A 16,645-nucleotide genomic window follows, 5' to 3' on the forward strand; every position below is an offset into this window, starting at 1 on the left:
CACTCACTTCGCTCGCATGCGTGCATGGCCTACGCACAGTTGACCGACGTACTCGCCTCAGATGACCAGTGGCCTCTCACCTCTGACACTTGAGGCGCCACTTGATGGACAGGTGTCCAGTGAACGCCCCCATTTAAATTGGATCAAGTTCACAGCTCTGGATTTTCGTCACCTGCCACCTCATGATCTATAAATCTCTCTCATTCGACCCTCGCCCACAGTATTGTATACATTTTTGTTCTGCGAATATATTATTTGTCCCGCGTATAATTGCTCTGCGAATTAAGTTCTGTGAGTTATTCGATAATGTTGTGACCCGCGCATTTGTTTGATCATCGCGATTATTATAATTAAACCATCACGTGTAAATATTGACTTTGATATAATTAAATTGACTGTGTTGACCAACGTGCACGTGTTGTGATTTTTGGACCTTCTCGCGCTCCTGAAAAAATCCATTTACATCTCGCACATCGCTCGCTTACTCCACAGATCTCAGACCCGGCATCGAACACCGTCGATTTTGCCTTCGGGCAATCTTCTCATCCCCACTGTGACATTGAGGGCTGTTCCAATGTCGCTATTAGTGCATACGCCCACGTGGTTTTATCCCGAAAATGACTTCTACGGGAAAACTATGTTGATTTAGACTAATTCGGGATCGTAGAACACGAATATCTCGGTTATTTTTCCGTGCGAGTTCCCATTGCCATTGTTATAAACAATTTAATTGTTTAAACGCTAATAACTCTCAAGTTACGGGAGCTACAGGAAAAAAGTTTCTACAAAATTTGTTTGTCTTCTCAAGGCGAACAAAAAGTTTTTTTATTTTTTTCGATAGCTTCATTTTTAGCGGATTTATGATCAATTAAACGTTTGAGGAGCGCCGCGTGGAATCGTGCGCCGCACGGGGTGTAACGCTCACACGTTGTTTTATGGTTGGGCCCATAATAAACAGGAAGAAGTTTGAATAGGAAGGAAGTGTTCCTGACAATAAGAAGAAGTGTTCCTCTTCAATTTTCTTTTTATTCATTGAAAGGATTCTGACATGTTCCATTGACTTGACATTTACAAAATGCAATGCAAGGTTTCTCTGCCCTTGCGCAATGGTAATCTCCTCGTTTACATTTTGCATCAGTGCAATTGGTGACTAAATCACTTATCGGTGGATAAAATTCTGTCACAGTTTTCGGACTCCAATATAGAATCATAGAATCAAAATATAACAGCAATAGGTGTATGCAATCGACGACCACAAACAACCACATAACACCGCTAACGTCGGCCCGGGCAGCGCGAGCGTAGCCGCTCGCATGACTTCCCCAGTCAAGGGCACGTCTCTTATCATAACTCTGCCAAAAAAGACGCTATTGAGAAAAATACAAAACCATTTTGTTCGTCAGGAGAAGAAAAACAAATTTTGAACGAACTTTTTTCCGTAGCTCCCATAACGTGAGAGTTATTAGCGGTTAAACAATTAAATTGTTTATAACACTGGTAAAGGCAACTCTCACAGAAAAATAACCGCGATATTCGTATTCTACGTCCCCGAATTAGTCTAAATGAACATAGTTTCCCCGTTGCCCTCATTTTCGGGATTAAAGCACGGTGGGAGTATGGACTATATAGTTCGGTGCTCATGGTGCAAAAAATCTCTTGGTTTGTCGCATTTTTGTTATGAATACCATTTCTGTATGAATTACGATCCTTAATATTACCTATCTAGAATATTGATGATTCGGAAAATTATACTAAAATCATAATATATGCAAAAAATAAATGCTATGAACGAGGAGACGCGGGGGCGTTGACCCGAGTAGGACGCGTGGTATATGGCTCCGTGCTATTACAGGTAAAAAAGTAAGAAAAGAGGTAGGAAGAGGCTATAAGTACATAAAAAAGAAAGCTAAAGAGGAGAAGAACGAGGAGGAGGTGAAGAACAGGAGAATACCTGCGAGAGCAAGGTGAAATAAGATAAAAAGTAACGACAAGAAAAAGAGGAGGTTAGGACGTGGCGGCGTATAACATGGTGGAAGAGGGGAAGGGGAGCGGCAGTTACAACCTAAGAAGCCTGGAGAACAAGAAAGGGGAAAACGCAGCCGGTAATGGAGGAGACGCACAGAAATCAAAAGAGGTAACACCTGGAAGAGCAAGTAGAGGTAGAAAGAAAATGGACCCGAAAGATAAGAAAGAGAAGAGGAAGGATAGGGTACTTTCTGGGGTTAGGCGACTGGAGGACTTCTTGGGAGAGAAGACGGGGGATGAGGAGAATTCTCACTGGGAAAGGCCGGAGGATGACCCGGATGACCCAGAGAATCCTGAAAGTGGCCAAGAGACCCATGACAACCAGTCAGAGGAACAGGAAAGTGAGGAAGGAGAGGAAGTTGAGGAGGGCTTGGTTGTGGACAGTGTGACAGGAGAAGAGGCAGTGACAAGTGAAGTGTCAAATGTGGATAAAGTGACAAGTGAGGACAAAGGGACGAGTGGAAATGAGGGGAGGAAGGAGGAAACAGGAACAGTGGCTCTCCAGCCGACATGGACCCTCCCGAGAACACCCGTTGGAGGAAATGCGGGAGAGGTAAGGACAGTGCACACAACACAGAGTGAGATTGGGACACAGGCAATTAGCCCAACATAAATAAGCAGAAGTGAGAGTAGGCATGAGGAAGAGAACGAGGAAATGGAGGGGAACAGGAGCAGGGATGGAATACCAACAGGGAGGGAGGAAATTAGGCTTGAGAGGCTGGAGAAGTGGATGGAAAAGTGGGAGAGAAAACAGGAAGAGGAATGGGAAGAAAAGATGGCAGACCTGGAATACCTGATCAGGAAAGAAGTAGGGAAAGTGAAAATACGGTGTGAAAATTGTGAGGAGAGAAGAGGAGAGTCGGAAGAGGATCAATTGACAGATCAGCTCAGAGACATGCAGGAACGACTGAGAGTGAGTGAAGATTAGGTGGAGGAGTTAGAGTCAAAAGTGAGGCAGTGGAAAGGGGTGGCAGAGACATGGAAGATCAGAGCAGAAGAAGCAGGAGAAGAATTGAAGAAGACAAAAGACGTGACAGAAAACGGAAGGGATGTCTCGATAAGTCCAGCAAATACGGTGAGAACAGTGAGCCCGTCTGGAAGCCTCTCAGGCAGAAGGGGTGACCCTAGCACATGGAGCGAAAGCGACAGGAGGGTTGGAGGACCTGGAGGCCAGAGAGCATAGATAGGGCAAGGGCACAGAATCATGGGAGAGCGGAGGAATGAGACCAAGAGACTGAAAGTTAGAGAGGTCGAGAGGAATCAGGAGGGAGAGGGCGATAGAAATGGGAGGCTTGAGAGAGATAGAGTCGAATTAAAAGAGAGGGGAGCGGAAGAAGAGAAGGTAGGATTCAACAATCCACCACCAAGGAAACTGACACAAGAAGAATGGGAAGAGGAGCTCGAGATGAGAAGATTAAGAAGGAAAAACATGATTATTGAGGGATTAACATTAATCACGAGGACAAGGAAAGAGGAGTTAGAGCACTGGCTATAGGAAACACTTGGAGTGAGAGCGAGGGTGGAGAAGTTGGACAGAAGAGAGGAGGGAGGGCTGACGGTCAGAATGGAAGAGAGAGCCAGCAAAATAGAGGTAATGAAGGAGAAAACGAAGCTGAAAGAGTTGGGTTGGGGGGTGTACATCTCGGACGATGTCACAGACAGACAGAAGGAGGTACAGGCATGGCTGGAAAGAGAAGCAGAANAGAATGAGTGAACCACTTTAAGAGCTTGCTGGAAGCAGAGGAAAAGCAGGGGGAGAGGGCTGAGGAAGAGACAGTTGGACAGGATAGAGAAGAAAGGGAGACCCAGAAAGATGGACGGAATGACGCCAGGGAAGAAGAGGAGAGGGATCTGAAGCTGAATGAGGACTTGACAGACTGGGAGATATTGGGAGTTATTAATGGACTCAAGACTGGGAAGGCAGCTGGAGAAGATGGGATCACAGCAGAATTCTGGAAGAATTTACCTAAAGAGGGAAGGGAAGAACTCATAGAGATAATAAAGGAGCTCTGGAGGAGAGAGGAAATGATTGACAGATGGAGATTGGCCACAATTTTCCCAATACANCGACAAAATATAACTGCATCTGTGTGTAAATATAACTGCATCTGATGGTAACTGGTTGGAGTGGGATGAGGTGGAAGGAGAAATGAGGCAAAANGGAGACCCAGAAAGATGGACGGAATGACGCCAGGGAAGAAGAGGAGAGGAATCTCAAGCTGAATGAGGACTTGACAGACTGGGAGATATTGGGAGTTATTAATGGACTCAAGACTGGGAAGGCAGCTGGAGAAGATGGGATCACAGCAGAATTCTGGAAGAATTTACCTNGATGTGGCACTGGAATGTAGAAAATGCTATAAATATAGGGAAAGACGAGGAACAGTGGAAAGAAATGGATGTGGTGATGTTTCAGGAAACACACTTAGAGACAAAAGGAATGCCAAAAATGATGGACAGACTGAATAAACAATTCGAGTAGTTTGGCAAAGAGGCGATAAGGATACACAGATGAGGGAAGGCGAGTGGAGGCTTCCTAATGGGAATCAGGAGGACACTGGAANAGAACATCAACACGGCAGTGAATTATAGAGGAGTGTCATTGCTAGACATAGGATATAAAATCCTCTCGTCGATAATGGTACGCAGACTGAGTAAGTGGCTAGAGGAAGAGGAAAAACTATCAGAGGCACAGGCAGGATTCAGGAGAAGGAGAGGAACAATGGAACAGGTGTTTGTACTGAATACGCTGATCGGGAACAGACTCAAGAAGAAAGGAGGGAAATTATATGTAGCGTTTATTGACTTCAAAGCGGCATTCGACAAGGTGGACAGAAGGAAACTCTGGAACAAGATGGAGGAGATAGGGATAGTAGAAAAGTTCTTGAGGATGGCACAGAGAATTTATGAGGGCACCAGAAACAGGGTGATAGCGGGGACAGGATTGACAGAGGAGTTCCAGACGGGGAAAGGAGTGAGGCAGGGTTGCCCACTGAGCCCAATACTATTTAATATCTTCATACAAGATCTGATAGAGGCGATGGAGAAGAGAAGAGACGGAGGCACGCCTATCGGACTAGGGGCGGGGGTGAAGATATTCACCCTGATGTATGCAGATGATGCAGCGATTGTGGCAGAGGAGGGAACTGAGTTGAAAAGGATGTTAAAGACATTGGAGAAGTGGGCAGATGGAAATGAAATGGAGGTGAGTGTGGAAAAAACAAAGATAATGGTGTTCAGGAACGGAGGAAGAAGGAGGAAAGAAAGTTGGGAGTACAAAGGCAAGAAACTGGAGGTGGTGAATGAATTCAAGTATTTAGGCTTCTGGTTCACGACCAAAAACACATACTCGAGACATGCCAAGAAACTGACAGGGAAAGCTCAGACGCTGGTGAACAAAACCTGGGGAGAAATGAGGAGAGGCAAGATAAGAGGACTGAGGAGAGGCTGTATTTCATGGGAGTAACGGTGAAGGCAGCGGCGCTATATGGAGTAGAACTGTGGGGATGGAGAAGGCAGGAAAACATAGAAAGGATAAAGAAGAAATATACAAAGGCTAGCATGGGACTGGCGAGAAACACACCAGACTACATATGGAGAATGGAGGCAGGAGTAAGCAGTGTAGAAGTAGAAGCAGTCAGAAGGGCAGCGGCTTTTCTAATAAAATTGAGCAGAATGGAAGAAAGTAGATGGCCAAGAAAATGCCTGAAAGAGGAATTGAGGGGGATTAAGAATGGACAACCGTCCAGTTNTGAAGAAATATACAAAGACTAGCATGGGACTGGCGAAAAACACACCAGACTACATATGGAGAATGGACGCAGGAGTAAGCCGCATAGAAGTAGAAGCAGTGAGAAGGGCAGCGGCTTTTCTAATAAAATTGAGCAGAATGGTAGAAAGTAGATGGCCAAGAAAATGCTTGAAAGAGGAATTGAGGGGGATTAAGAATGGACAACCGTCCAGTTGGGGGAAAGGGGTGATAGAGAGACTGAGAGAAGTAGGAGATGGAGAGTTCCTGGAACATCTGCGGGAGGGGAGGAAGGAAGTAGCAGAGAAAAGGCTGAAGGATATAGTGGAGATAGTGGATGATCAAGAAAAGCAGAAGGATTGGGAGAGAATAGAAAAATCGAAATACTGTGACCACTACGGAGAGATAACGGAGGACACGGAGATGAGTGAGTACTGGACGGATAGAAAATTAAACATGGAACAGAAAATGGCTTGGGCAAGATGGAGATGTGGAAATGCAATAAGAGGAGGGAAGAAAGGCCTTGAGGATGACAGATGCCGGGCATGTGAGAAAGAGAAGGAGTCACTGGAGCACGTGGTCAGCTGCAAGGAGATAATGAGGAGAGTAGGACCAGATGATGAAAGATGGTGGAAGAGATGGAGACAGAAAAGTAATCGAAGACATTGGAGAGAAAGGATAATAGAGGAGCTCAGAGATCACGCTACGAAGAGAAACTGTGATAGGTTTGGAAGGATAGAGAAGGCGCTGCGAGAGTAGTAGACAAAGCGAAACGCAACCAAAGAGAGGGAGGGAAGCAGAAGGCTGGAGAAGAACCAGAAAAGGATGGAGGAGGAGTGGGGAAAGGGGGAATGGGGTGTAAATAAGAAGGGAAAGGTTAAAAATAAAGAAAAATATATTATATTATAGTATATGTTGGTTATGTGCACAGCACTATGTTAATAAAATGTTTAGTAAAATAGAGGAGGAGGAGGCTTGTGGAGATGTAAAACAAAGAAAAACTTTTGTAACATCAAGGAAATAAATTGAATNATAAAATGTTTAGTAAAATAGAGGAGGAGGAGGCTTGTGGAGATGTAAAACAAAGAAAACCTTTTGTAACATCAAGGAAATAAATTGAATTGAATTGAATTGAATAAATGCTATGAACTCTACCATTATTAGACATGTTTATTTGGAATCCCATTCTTGAGTAATTACTATAATTATTGTCATATTTCCATATCGAGTTGTCATAAAAGCTTGTGATGTTGGGAAGGCTGTTATGGCGATTCGTTGAGAGAAGCTAATGGAAAGTGAATAGGCAGCAGATTTGACGATTTGCAAATTATTATTAATCTACTCGATGGGTTCAAATTTCGATTGAAGAAAACAAAAACAAAAAAAGGTACTTCGTATCTGTTCCTTACGTTGCAAATAGGAATGATTTCATAAAATTTTAAACCGTGTGTGACGATTACAATGTCACCGGGTATAGATTCTTAGAATATTGATAAATTAAAAATTAGCGTGAGTCTCGGGGGGAGCTCACACTCCCCTTCCTTATCGAAACACAAACCAGAGGGATAGCACCTGAAGCCAATAAACATAAACTAACTACACTGATGATTTCTGGGACCGAGGACTGACAGAAAGAAGAGGAGACTCCGAGAAAAATCTCTCGGAGTCACATCAAGAGCACATGGACCATGGAGGATTACTCAGAGAAGGACGTGAGATAACGACATCCGAGGATCCAAGGACATCATGACAGGATGCACATCGGGGGATATGATCCCCGAAGATTGAGAAATATAATAATGAATAATCGCCTGGCATGGAAACTCAGTGAGGTCCAAGGTCCAGGGTCAGTGGTCAGTGGTCAGTGGATTGAGGTAGTCCAAGACTACAAAGGGGGGGATTGACCCCGCCCATTAGAATTCACGAATTTATAGAAATTGAGGGCCTACGTGTCGAAATGCGAGGTACTTCAGTTCACCCCGAGACATTACTCTGGATGGACCCATGTCATAGTTAACAGGATAATAGATTTCTATTGGGTGGGAGTAACAGAATTTAAAGTAACAGCATTTATAGTCACAGAATTTACGTTAATAGAATTCATAGTAATAGAGTTCAGATTGAGAGAATTTATAGTAACAATTGGGTAGAGTCAATCTATAGTTTGAGTTAATTGTTGTGCATCGTGGGAGACGATTAACAGAAGGAAGCCACCTGGACGACCTGACGAGACCCTGGATCCACTGGACGAGCTGAGTGAGCTAAGTGCCCATATTATCGGTTCAAATCTCGGTTTCCTATGTCTCAAATTCAGTAAGGGGAATTTTCCCCCTTCTTTTATGTTTTTTGGAAAGTTTAATTACTGATTTATATTGTTTCTGGCTAATTTTCTATATGATTTATCATTCGCTTGAATTGAAGCATTCACATTCATTTTTCCTTTATATCGAATCATTTATGATCGTTTTCTTTTGTATATAATTTCGTTTTACTATTTTCTTGAATATAATTATTTCTTTGGAGCATTATCCTTGTTGTTTTGCGTTTCATTTGGTGAGAACCTCAGAATTCGAAGAGGGGGTAACGTCCCCCCTTCCCCTTGTGATAAAGAGCACGGGCATAATTGGGCAGTTTATGGGGTATTTTGTCTATTTTTTCCCAATAATTAAAATAGGCTGGCGCCTAAGGCAATTAGGGCGTCTTTGTTTATTTATGGGTTAAAGGTGATTAAAAAGTTGAATTTAAATTATTAGAGATTCGTCACACGTGTTTTTTTGTTTTATCGAAAACTAACTTGTCAGGAGGTTACTTACCCCCCACACTCATCACACCGGGTACGAATTTGACTGTTAATCCTTTTATCCCACACAATCTTCGATTTACACCGCGGAAATTGAAAGATAGGACACTTACAAGAAAAGGTAGTCTGTCTTTTTGAATGCTCTTTCGAATTGAATTGGTTCGATGAAATTCCGAGCAATAATTTTTTTTTTAATTGGAAAAATAATTTTTCGCGGGGGTAGTTCACCTCCTAAATTTCAACCCCTGGGGATGATTTTAATTCACATATTCATCATTCATCATAAGCGTTCTTTTACATGGCAAAAGATTTGTCTCTTTATATATGTAAACGACAAAATAACCTGAGAAGTGGCCTACTTCAGAGGACAGATTTGCCCCAATAACCACGTATTAGCCGATAAGAAAAATCCATGTCCCTTTGATTTGACTCCTCTATCACATATATAAGTTTCATCAAACTCAGAGGCGAACACCTACCTAGGGTTCCTTGTTAGAACTGATTAGTTTGTAAAGACGATCGCCTCAGCAGATCTTCAGTTACTCGTAAAAAACATATGGCAAAACGTAAAAAATAATGTTTTTTTCACACATTCCACGATTTCTTCTAGAGTAATGATGCGATTTGAATTTTTCTACATCAAATCGATGCGTCTTTGTATCGAGTAATTATGACTGAAATCAAAGCGAAATCCTCTCAGCAGTTATTTAGTTATTTTGAAAATGCCACTTCCGGAATTTTTTCAATTTCTTTTTCATTTGAAATTCCTGAAATTCAAAAAAATGAAAACACTGAAAATTGATGGAATAGAATAAAGAAAAAAAAATCAAAAGATGTAAAAACGTCATTTTTACACCTTTCCACTTAGAAGGATGGTTATTATGAGAATGGTCTTTTTCTTTTGCAATCGAAGTTTTTTGAAATAGAATTGCAATGAATCCATTCGGAAGCATATTACCAATGGAATTGGCAGAAATGAAGGAATGTCAAGACTAATAACGCGTAAAGTAACGGTCACATGCCTTCTGTCGGACAGGCTCGGTCCTCTGCTTGTTTTTCCAATGAACAGAAAAAGAGGAATCGGTCGGCAAGTTATCGGTTCGACTCATAATGGGTCACACTCAATTCCACCAATCCCTTCCGGTCACACCCCAACGAGGGAGCGAGCGAAGCGAGCGACCGGGCCTTATTTTTTGTTATTTTCGAGTCGACCCAGTTCAAGTCAGTTTGTGGACAACCGTTTGTATAGACTAAATTCTTTTGTGAGTCTTTCGGCTTATTTTTTAGGATTCAGTTACTGTGCTACTGCCAAAAACCTTGAATATACGCAGTATCATTTCTCACGTATTTCTTCCATTATTATTTGGTAGTTTTAATATATTTCTTATCCCATAGAGTTGTTAATTTTTGGAATAGCACAAGAACGCCTGACAACAAAGTGGTAAGGGTGTCCATGGCGCCCGTGTCTCCGGAGTCAAGGAGTTCTCGGGGAAGTATTTGATATGATTTTTGTTTCTTTTCGAGATTAATTTTCGCCTGATCGAGGATACGCGAGTGCTAAATTTCAATCTTCTTGGGGAGTTGAAAGATATAAAAAGGGTTAGTTATTTTTTTTCAAAACATTTCGCAGGTTCTGAGGACCATATTTTATACATTGTCACAACATAAATAATATTCATTTCAGTGGAGAATCCACAAATTTCAAGTCTTTTTCGCTATCTTGGATGCGTGTTACGTCGAGATTAAAAAAGAATATTTCGCCAATTGAGCCAAGGATTCGGGAAAAACAATCGATAAATGTTCACAGGCGAAGAAACCAACAGTTTAAACACCACGCTTACATCCAGGTCAGTAACGTTTATTTGCAGTCAATGTATTTACATTTCTCAGCCGGGTGTACGTAAAACTGTCGAGTCAAGTACCAACTAGAGATGTTAAATATTAAAATCAGCATGCCAAACTCTATTTACAGTGCCGAAATAATTGATCAATGAACCAACAGTCGAATAACAAGATGTAAAGATGCTAGGAGTTGAAAAAAACAAAGACGGCTACTAAATTCCACTACTAATAGAAAACGAATACATTACGAATACACATAATATGTGTTCATAACGATTGATTGCGAAAATGCCACAAATCGACAGGTTGTCCAAGAACAGGTGAGTGGATATGACATTGTGATTGATGACGTCGAGATGGGCACAGAAATGAAATGTCGAGATTAGCCGTGATAGATGAGACGGCTAGATTGGACAATCATGCTGCCGTACGCCGTGCGGGGAAAAACTGCCCACAAAAGGACGGAATCCAAACAAGGTGGTAACCTGATTCAGTTTACAGTCAACTTGATTTGAGTGCAATTTCACTAGATTCTGTTAGGATTCTCAACTTGATTCACGTTTGGATCAAGCCACCGTTTTCCAATACAGAAAAGTTTTTGACTATTTGCAATTGTGCGAAACACTTGAGAGTACATGTTAACCATTCGCGAATATCGTAACTCACTAACGTATGGTTCGTTAAATTAAAGGTAAGGATATCTGTAAGGCGGGCAAAAATCATGAATTGTATTTCGCGCCTCCTCCTCAGATCACCAAGTGTAGTACCCTCCCAAAGTGCCGATGGCGCCACAAGGTTGACAGTAAAGTTATAAAAATTTTCCAGTGTGGACCGTTTCCTGCTCCACATTCCGCGGTCCGGATTTCGTCATTCCTTTTCCTTGTGCCCAAGAAACGCCACGAGGCTCTGAACTGTGCAATTAAATTTTAACAGATTAATTGATAATTAAATATGGGTCACAAAAGAAAAAGGTCAAACGATGACCGTAAAAGAAGTAGAGATCGAGAATTAAAACGTTTGAGAGAAGAGAGAGACGAACTGCGTCGCCGTCTCTATCAGCGTAAGTATAACCTCACTCTGTTTCAGAAAAAGTTACATCACGTAGCGAGACGATTTAGAGAGCGTAATTAACCAAAAAATCATCGCCTGAATGACGACTGGAATGGTTATTACACCGAGAACTAGTGTGTGGTGGACAAGCTCCCCAATTTCGGACAAGTTCCGCCAAAAAACAATGTTTTTTCACACTAGTTTCATCAACGGGAGATCGTGACAAGTTCACACGCGCTCTGGACGACGCGACCCTCCAAGTTCGATGAACTTGAGGAGATCTCAAAAAATCGGAGTAGGCAAGAACTACAATCCGACTGCAATGAAAACGTCTAGTTGAATACTAGAATTTTTCCCCTCCTGTTTCAACGGGGACTCATCGATTTTTTCGCCCTCAATACTGTTTCAGGCTCCAGATCTCGCTCCAGCTCATCATCATCCTCATCATCAGGAAGCTCAGATCATCACTCTACTCACACAAGATCTCGTAGCAGGTCACGACGTCCACACCGTCGATCGAGATCCTATGACAGTCGATCCCCATGTAACCTACATTATCGACATCACTACAGCCGTCGTCGTTCACTTAGCGACGAGAATCGCAATCGCTCGAACGAGACACCAAAAAATCATCAGGNTCAAGAACTACAATCCGACTGAAATGAAAACGTCTAGTTGAATACTAGAATTTTTCCCCTCCTGTTTCAACGGGGACTCATCGATTTTTTCGCCCTCAATACTGTTTCAGACTCCAGATCTCACTCCAGCTCATCATCATCCTCATCATCAGGAAGCTCAGATCATCACTCTACTCACACAAGATCTCGTAGCAGGTCACGACGTCCACACAGTCGATCGAGATCCTATGATGGTCGATCCCCATGTAACCTACATTATCGACATCACTACAGCCGTCGTCGTTCACTTAGCGACGAGAATCGCAATCGCTCGAACGAGACACCAAAAAATCATCAGGAGAACCCATCACTTCCCCCTACAGATGATCAAACACAGAAGAGCGTTCAATCCTCTTCTGATCCAAAAAAAGGGGGGGGGGGAAACAACAGACACAACAGGAAAAATAACATCAGGGGATCCGGTGCTCAAGGCGGCAGTGCTTGAAGCTATGGGCGAACGTATCGAGCTGGAAAAGAAACGGGGACCGTCCATTCATCCAGATATCGTGACTCGTTGGGATGAAATCCTGAAAAAAGGGTTAAACAAAGAAATACTGAAAGATTTATTCGATAAATATCTCATCCCACAAAATTGAGTCCATCTCGAACCTGCAGCTGTCAATCCAGAGATTTTGAAATCCCTCACCGATCCTGTTAAAAATAGAGATAAACGCATGGCTGAAAAACAGGAAAAGATTGCGGTTTGCTTAGCACCCCTGGGTCCAGCCTTAGAAAAACTCTTAACTAAAGAAGGGGACCCAGACCTGGAGATGATAACAACTCTGAGCGATGTTGCTCGAATGTTGGTGGACGTCCAGCGGGACGAGACCCTGGCGAGGCGCACCATCATCCTGCCTCTCTTGAATCCAGACATGAAGGAAACTCTCATCGCCTCTGAAGCCGGACAATTCTTATTCGGTGACAAGCTGGCTGACACGCTGAAAGGAGCAGACGCACTCGATAAGTCATCTCAGCTGCTAAAACCCAAGGGAAAAACAATGCAAACGAAAAATTCCAAGACGTCAAAAAACTGGAAGAGCCCCTCGTACCAAAAGACCAAACGGGCAACGGCCGGGGGGCATCGCAAGCCGTTCACGCCAGTAGTGAACTCCAGCTACAAGAAAGCCAGCCATTCCAGGACTCAATCGAGATCGAGTCACCACTCGAGAAGGAGTCACCGATAGAACCTAGCGTAAGTATCCCATCTGGACGCCTAAAATTCTTCGTTCCAATATGGGAAAAATATATCTCAGATAAAACTGTCCTCAATTGGATTAACGGTTACGTTATTCCTTTTACCACATCACCAATCCAATTAACAACTCCAAGGGAACCACACTGGTCGAAAAAAGAGTTTTCTCAAATGAAAGACCAGATAAATGAGCTTCTCAAAAAAGGAGCTATTCAGAGATGCGAAAATTGTGAAGGCCAGTTTTTATCCGATATTTTCCTTATTCCCAAACCTAATGGTACTTCTCGGTTCATTTTGAACCTTAAAAAACTTAATAAGTTTATCAGTACAGAACATTTCAAATTGGAAGATATCCGCACAGCCCGAGATCTGACTGAACCAAATTGTTTCATGACGACTCTCGACCTGAAAGATGCATACTATTTAGTTCCAATCGCGGATTCTTTCAAAAAATTCTTAAGATTTTCTTTCAACGGAGAACTTTTCGAATTTAATTGTCTTCCCTTCGGATTAAACACGGCCCCATACGTCTTCACCAAACTGATGAAACCGATAATGACGTCACTTCGAGAACTAGGGTTCACATCAGTTATTTATCTTGACGACATCCTTCTATTCGGGCACACTAAAAACGAGTGCTCAGAAAACACCAACAAATCACGAAAATTCCTCCAAGAATTAGGCTTCATTATCAATGAAGAAAAGAGCGAACTTCAACCAGCACATAAGCGAAAATTTCTCGGTTTCATCTTGAATTCAAATGAAATGAAACTGGAATTGCCAGAAGACAAAAGAGAAAAAATTTTTAATTTGCTCCAAAAATTTAAAATTCATTCAAATTATAAAATTCGTGAATTTGCATCTCTAGTAGGAACGCTCAGCTCTTGTTGCCTAGCAGCAAAGTATGGCCCAGCCCACATCAAATGTCTCGAACGAGAAAAATTTCTTGCCCTCCAAGAACACGGAGATAACTACGAATCATTCATGAAACTGACACCTAGAGTTAACGACGACTTAACCTGGTGGAAAAATAATATTTTTAACATTTTCAATCAGATCTCCAGCCCAAAATTCGTAATGGAAATTTTCTCTGATGCATCCCTGTCCGGCTGGGGCGCCTGTTGGAAACAGGAAAAAACCCATGGTTTTTGGCGAGAAGAAGAACGAGATTATCACATAAACTACCTAGAGTTGAAAGCCGCGTTCTATGGCTTGAAATGCTTCGCGAAAGATCTCAAGAACTGCGATTTATTGCTACGTATTGATAACACAACAGCAATTTCATACATCAATCGCATGGGCGGGGTCCAATATGAAAATCTAAGCAGAATCTCGAAAGATATCTGGGAGTGGTGTGAGCGTCGCAACATCTGGATTTTTGCTTCCTACATCCGCTCCGAGGAAAATGTAATAGCGGACTATGAGTCTAGACGAAAAGAACCAGAGTCTGAATACAGTCTCTCTGGAGAAGCGTTCAATGAACTCTGCTCAGTTTTCGGCAAGCCAGACATTGACTTATTCGCAAGTCGTGTCAACTACAAATGTCCGCGTTACGTGTCATGGAAGCCAGACCCAGAAGCTCAGGCCATAGATGCCTTTACTATTGACTGGGGTGAAGAATTCTTCTATGCTTTTCCCCCTTTCCCTCTAATTCCCAAGGTCATAAAAAAGATAATTAGTGATAATGCTCGGGGAATCTTGGTGGTACCACACTGGCCGTCACAAGCGTGGTTCCCTTCGTGTAGGAAGATGTTTGAATCTAAACCGGTGGTGTTCAAACCAAAAATTAACCTTTTATACTCTGCCAACAGGGAACCTCATCAGTTGTGGGCCCAACTTTCCCTGGTGGGAGGAATCTTATCGAGACAGCATTTTCACTAAAAAATTTATCACCGGAAACAATCAGAATCAGCATTGCATCACTTCGCGATTCAACGTTACGACAATATAACTCTGCCCTTAAAAAATGGTGGAATTTTTGTCAACGCAGTGAGACTCCCGTTTTTTCAGCAGTAATTCCCGACGTTCTTCAATTTCTCACCGAAGAACTCAATGCCGGAGCGTCTTCTGGAACCATCAACAGCATGAGATCGGCTGTGGCCCTACTTCTGGGCCCACACGTGGGAAAAGACGAATCAGTTAAACGATTTTGTCGAGGTACGGTAGCCCTACATCCGACACGTCCTAAATACAGTTCAACTTGGGATCCCAAGTTGGTCCTAGATCACATAGCAGGATGGATTCCAAACGACACTATCAGTTTAAAGAGGTTATCCGAAAAATTGGCAGTCTTGATGGCGCTGACAACAGCTCATCGAATGCAGACCCTGACCTCAATCTTAATTGACAATATTATCCACAAAACAGACCGCATAGAGATTAAAGTTCCAGCAATACTAAAAACGTCAGGCCCCAAGCGGCCTCAACCAAACTTGATTCTTCCTTTCTTCCCGGAAAATTCAGCCATTTGCGTTGCATCAACACTGCAGTCTTACTTGGAGCGCACTCGACCACTGCGCGGAACTGAGAAGGCACTCTTTATTTCGGGAAAAAAGCCCCACAATGCAATAACAAGCCAGACGCTGAGCCATTGGATTAAAGACGTACTCAGCAAAAGTGGAGTGGACACGGCAACTTTCTCGGCGTACAGCACACGACACGCGTCCACCTCAGCGGCCAAAGACAGCGGTGTAAACATCGATATGATTCTGAAAACCGCCGGCTGGACTCCATCATCAGAAACCTTTGCCAGGTTCTACAATCGTCCCATTCAAGAGGATCCGAAAACATTTGCAAGTTCGATTTTGAGAAGATAAACATTATCAAGATAACATTTTCTTCTTCCATTGTTCGCTTTTTCCTCTTCAAATAATAATAATAATAATAATAATAATAATAATAATAAAAATACCCATGTAGCACAGTTCAACAGATGAATTGCCGTGAGTCTTTAAACATCTACACTTGGTGATCTGAGGAGGAGGCGCGAAATACACTTAAACGATTAAACGAACTTACCTAAGTGAAGTTCTATCGTAATTGTATGAAGCGCCTCCTCCGAAAGATCACCCCCACCCTTACATATAACCTGTCGCTAAACCCGCGAAACCCGATAGATTATTCACGGCAAATAACTTTGGAAAAAATGACGAAATCCGGACCGCGGAATGTAGAGCAGGAAACCGTGCACACTGGAAATTTTTTATAACTTTACTGTTAACCTTGTGGCGCCATCGGCACTTTGGGGGGGTACTACACTTGGTGATCTTTCGGAGGAGGCGCTTCATACAATTACGATAGAACTTCACTTA

General features: G+C 42.6%; 2 protein-coding genes across 3 annotated transcripts; both read left to right on the forward strand.

The window, feature by feature from the left end:
- The first annotated feature begins 2,026 nt into the window (after window positions 1-2,026).
- LOC107044735 (cilia- and flagella-associated protein 251-like) lies at window positions 2,027-2,638 on the forward strand. Its single transcript, XM_015266747.1, has one exon. The coding sequence runs from the start codon at window positions 2,027-2,029 to the stop codon at window positions 2,636-2,638; it is 612 nt and encodes a 203-aa protein (XP_015122233.1).
- Window positions 2,639-11,272: 8,634 nt separating this feature from the next.
- On the forward strand, window positions 11,273-16,259 carry LOC107044738. 2 transcript variants are annotated; one of them, XM_015266750.1, is made up of 2 exons: window positions 11,273-11,475; window positions 15,146-16,259. In XM_015266750.1, exon 2 carries the CDS (start codon window positions 15,419-15,421, stop codon window positions 16,148-16,150), a length of 732 nt encoding a protein of 243 aa, XP_015122236.1. In that variant the 5' UTR covers window positions 11,273-11,475; window positions 15,146-15,418; the 3' UTR covers window positions 16,151-16,259. The 2 variants fall into 2 exon arrangements, with proteins under 2 accessions (XP_015122236.1, XP_015122235.1); XM_015266749.1 differs by lacking the exon at window positions 11,273-11,475 and adding an exon at window positions 12,765-13,334.
- Window positions 16,260-16,645: the final 386 nt, after the last annotated feature.

Source organism: Diachasma alloeum, unplaced genomic scaffold, assembly GCF_001412515.2.
Source record: "Diachasma alloeum isolate Michigan unplaced genomic scaffold, Dall2.0 Dall_scaffold_00786, whole genome shotgun sequence".
Lineage (NCBI taxonomy): Eukaryota > Metazoa > Arthropoda > Insecta > Hymenoptera > Braconidae > Diachasma > Diachasma alloeum.

Coding starts and splice junctions, on each gene's coding strand:
- LOC107044738 (XM_015266750.1), top strand. CDS start 15,419: ATGAGATCGGCTGTGGCCCTACTTCTGGGCCCACACGTGGGAAAAGAC.
- LOC107044735 (XM_015266747.1), top strand. CDS start 2,027: ATGGTGGAAGAGGGGAAGGGGAGCGGCAGTTACAACCTAAGAAGCCTG.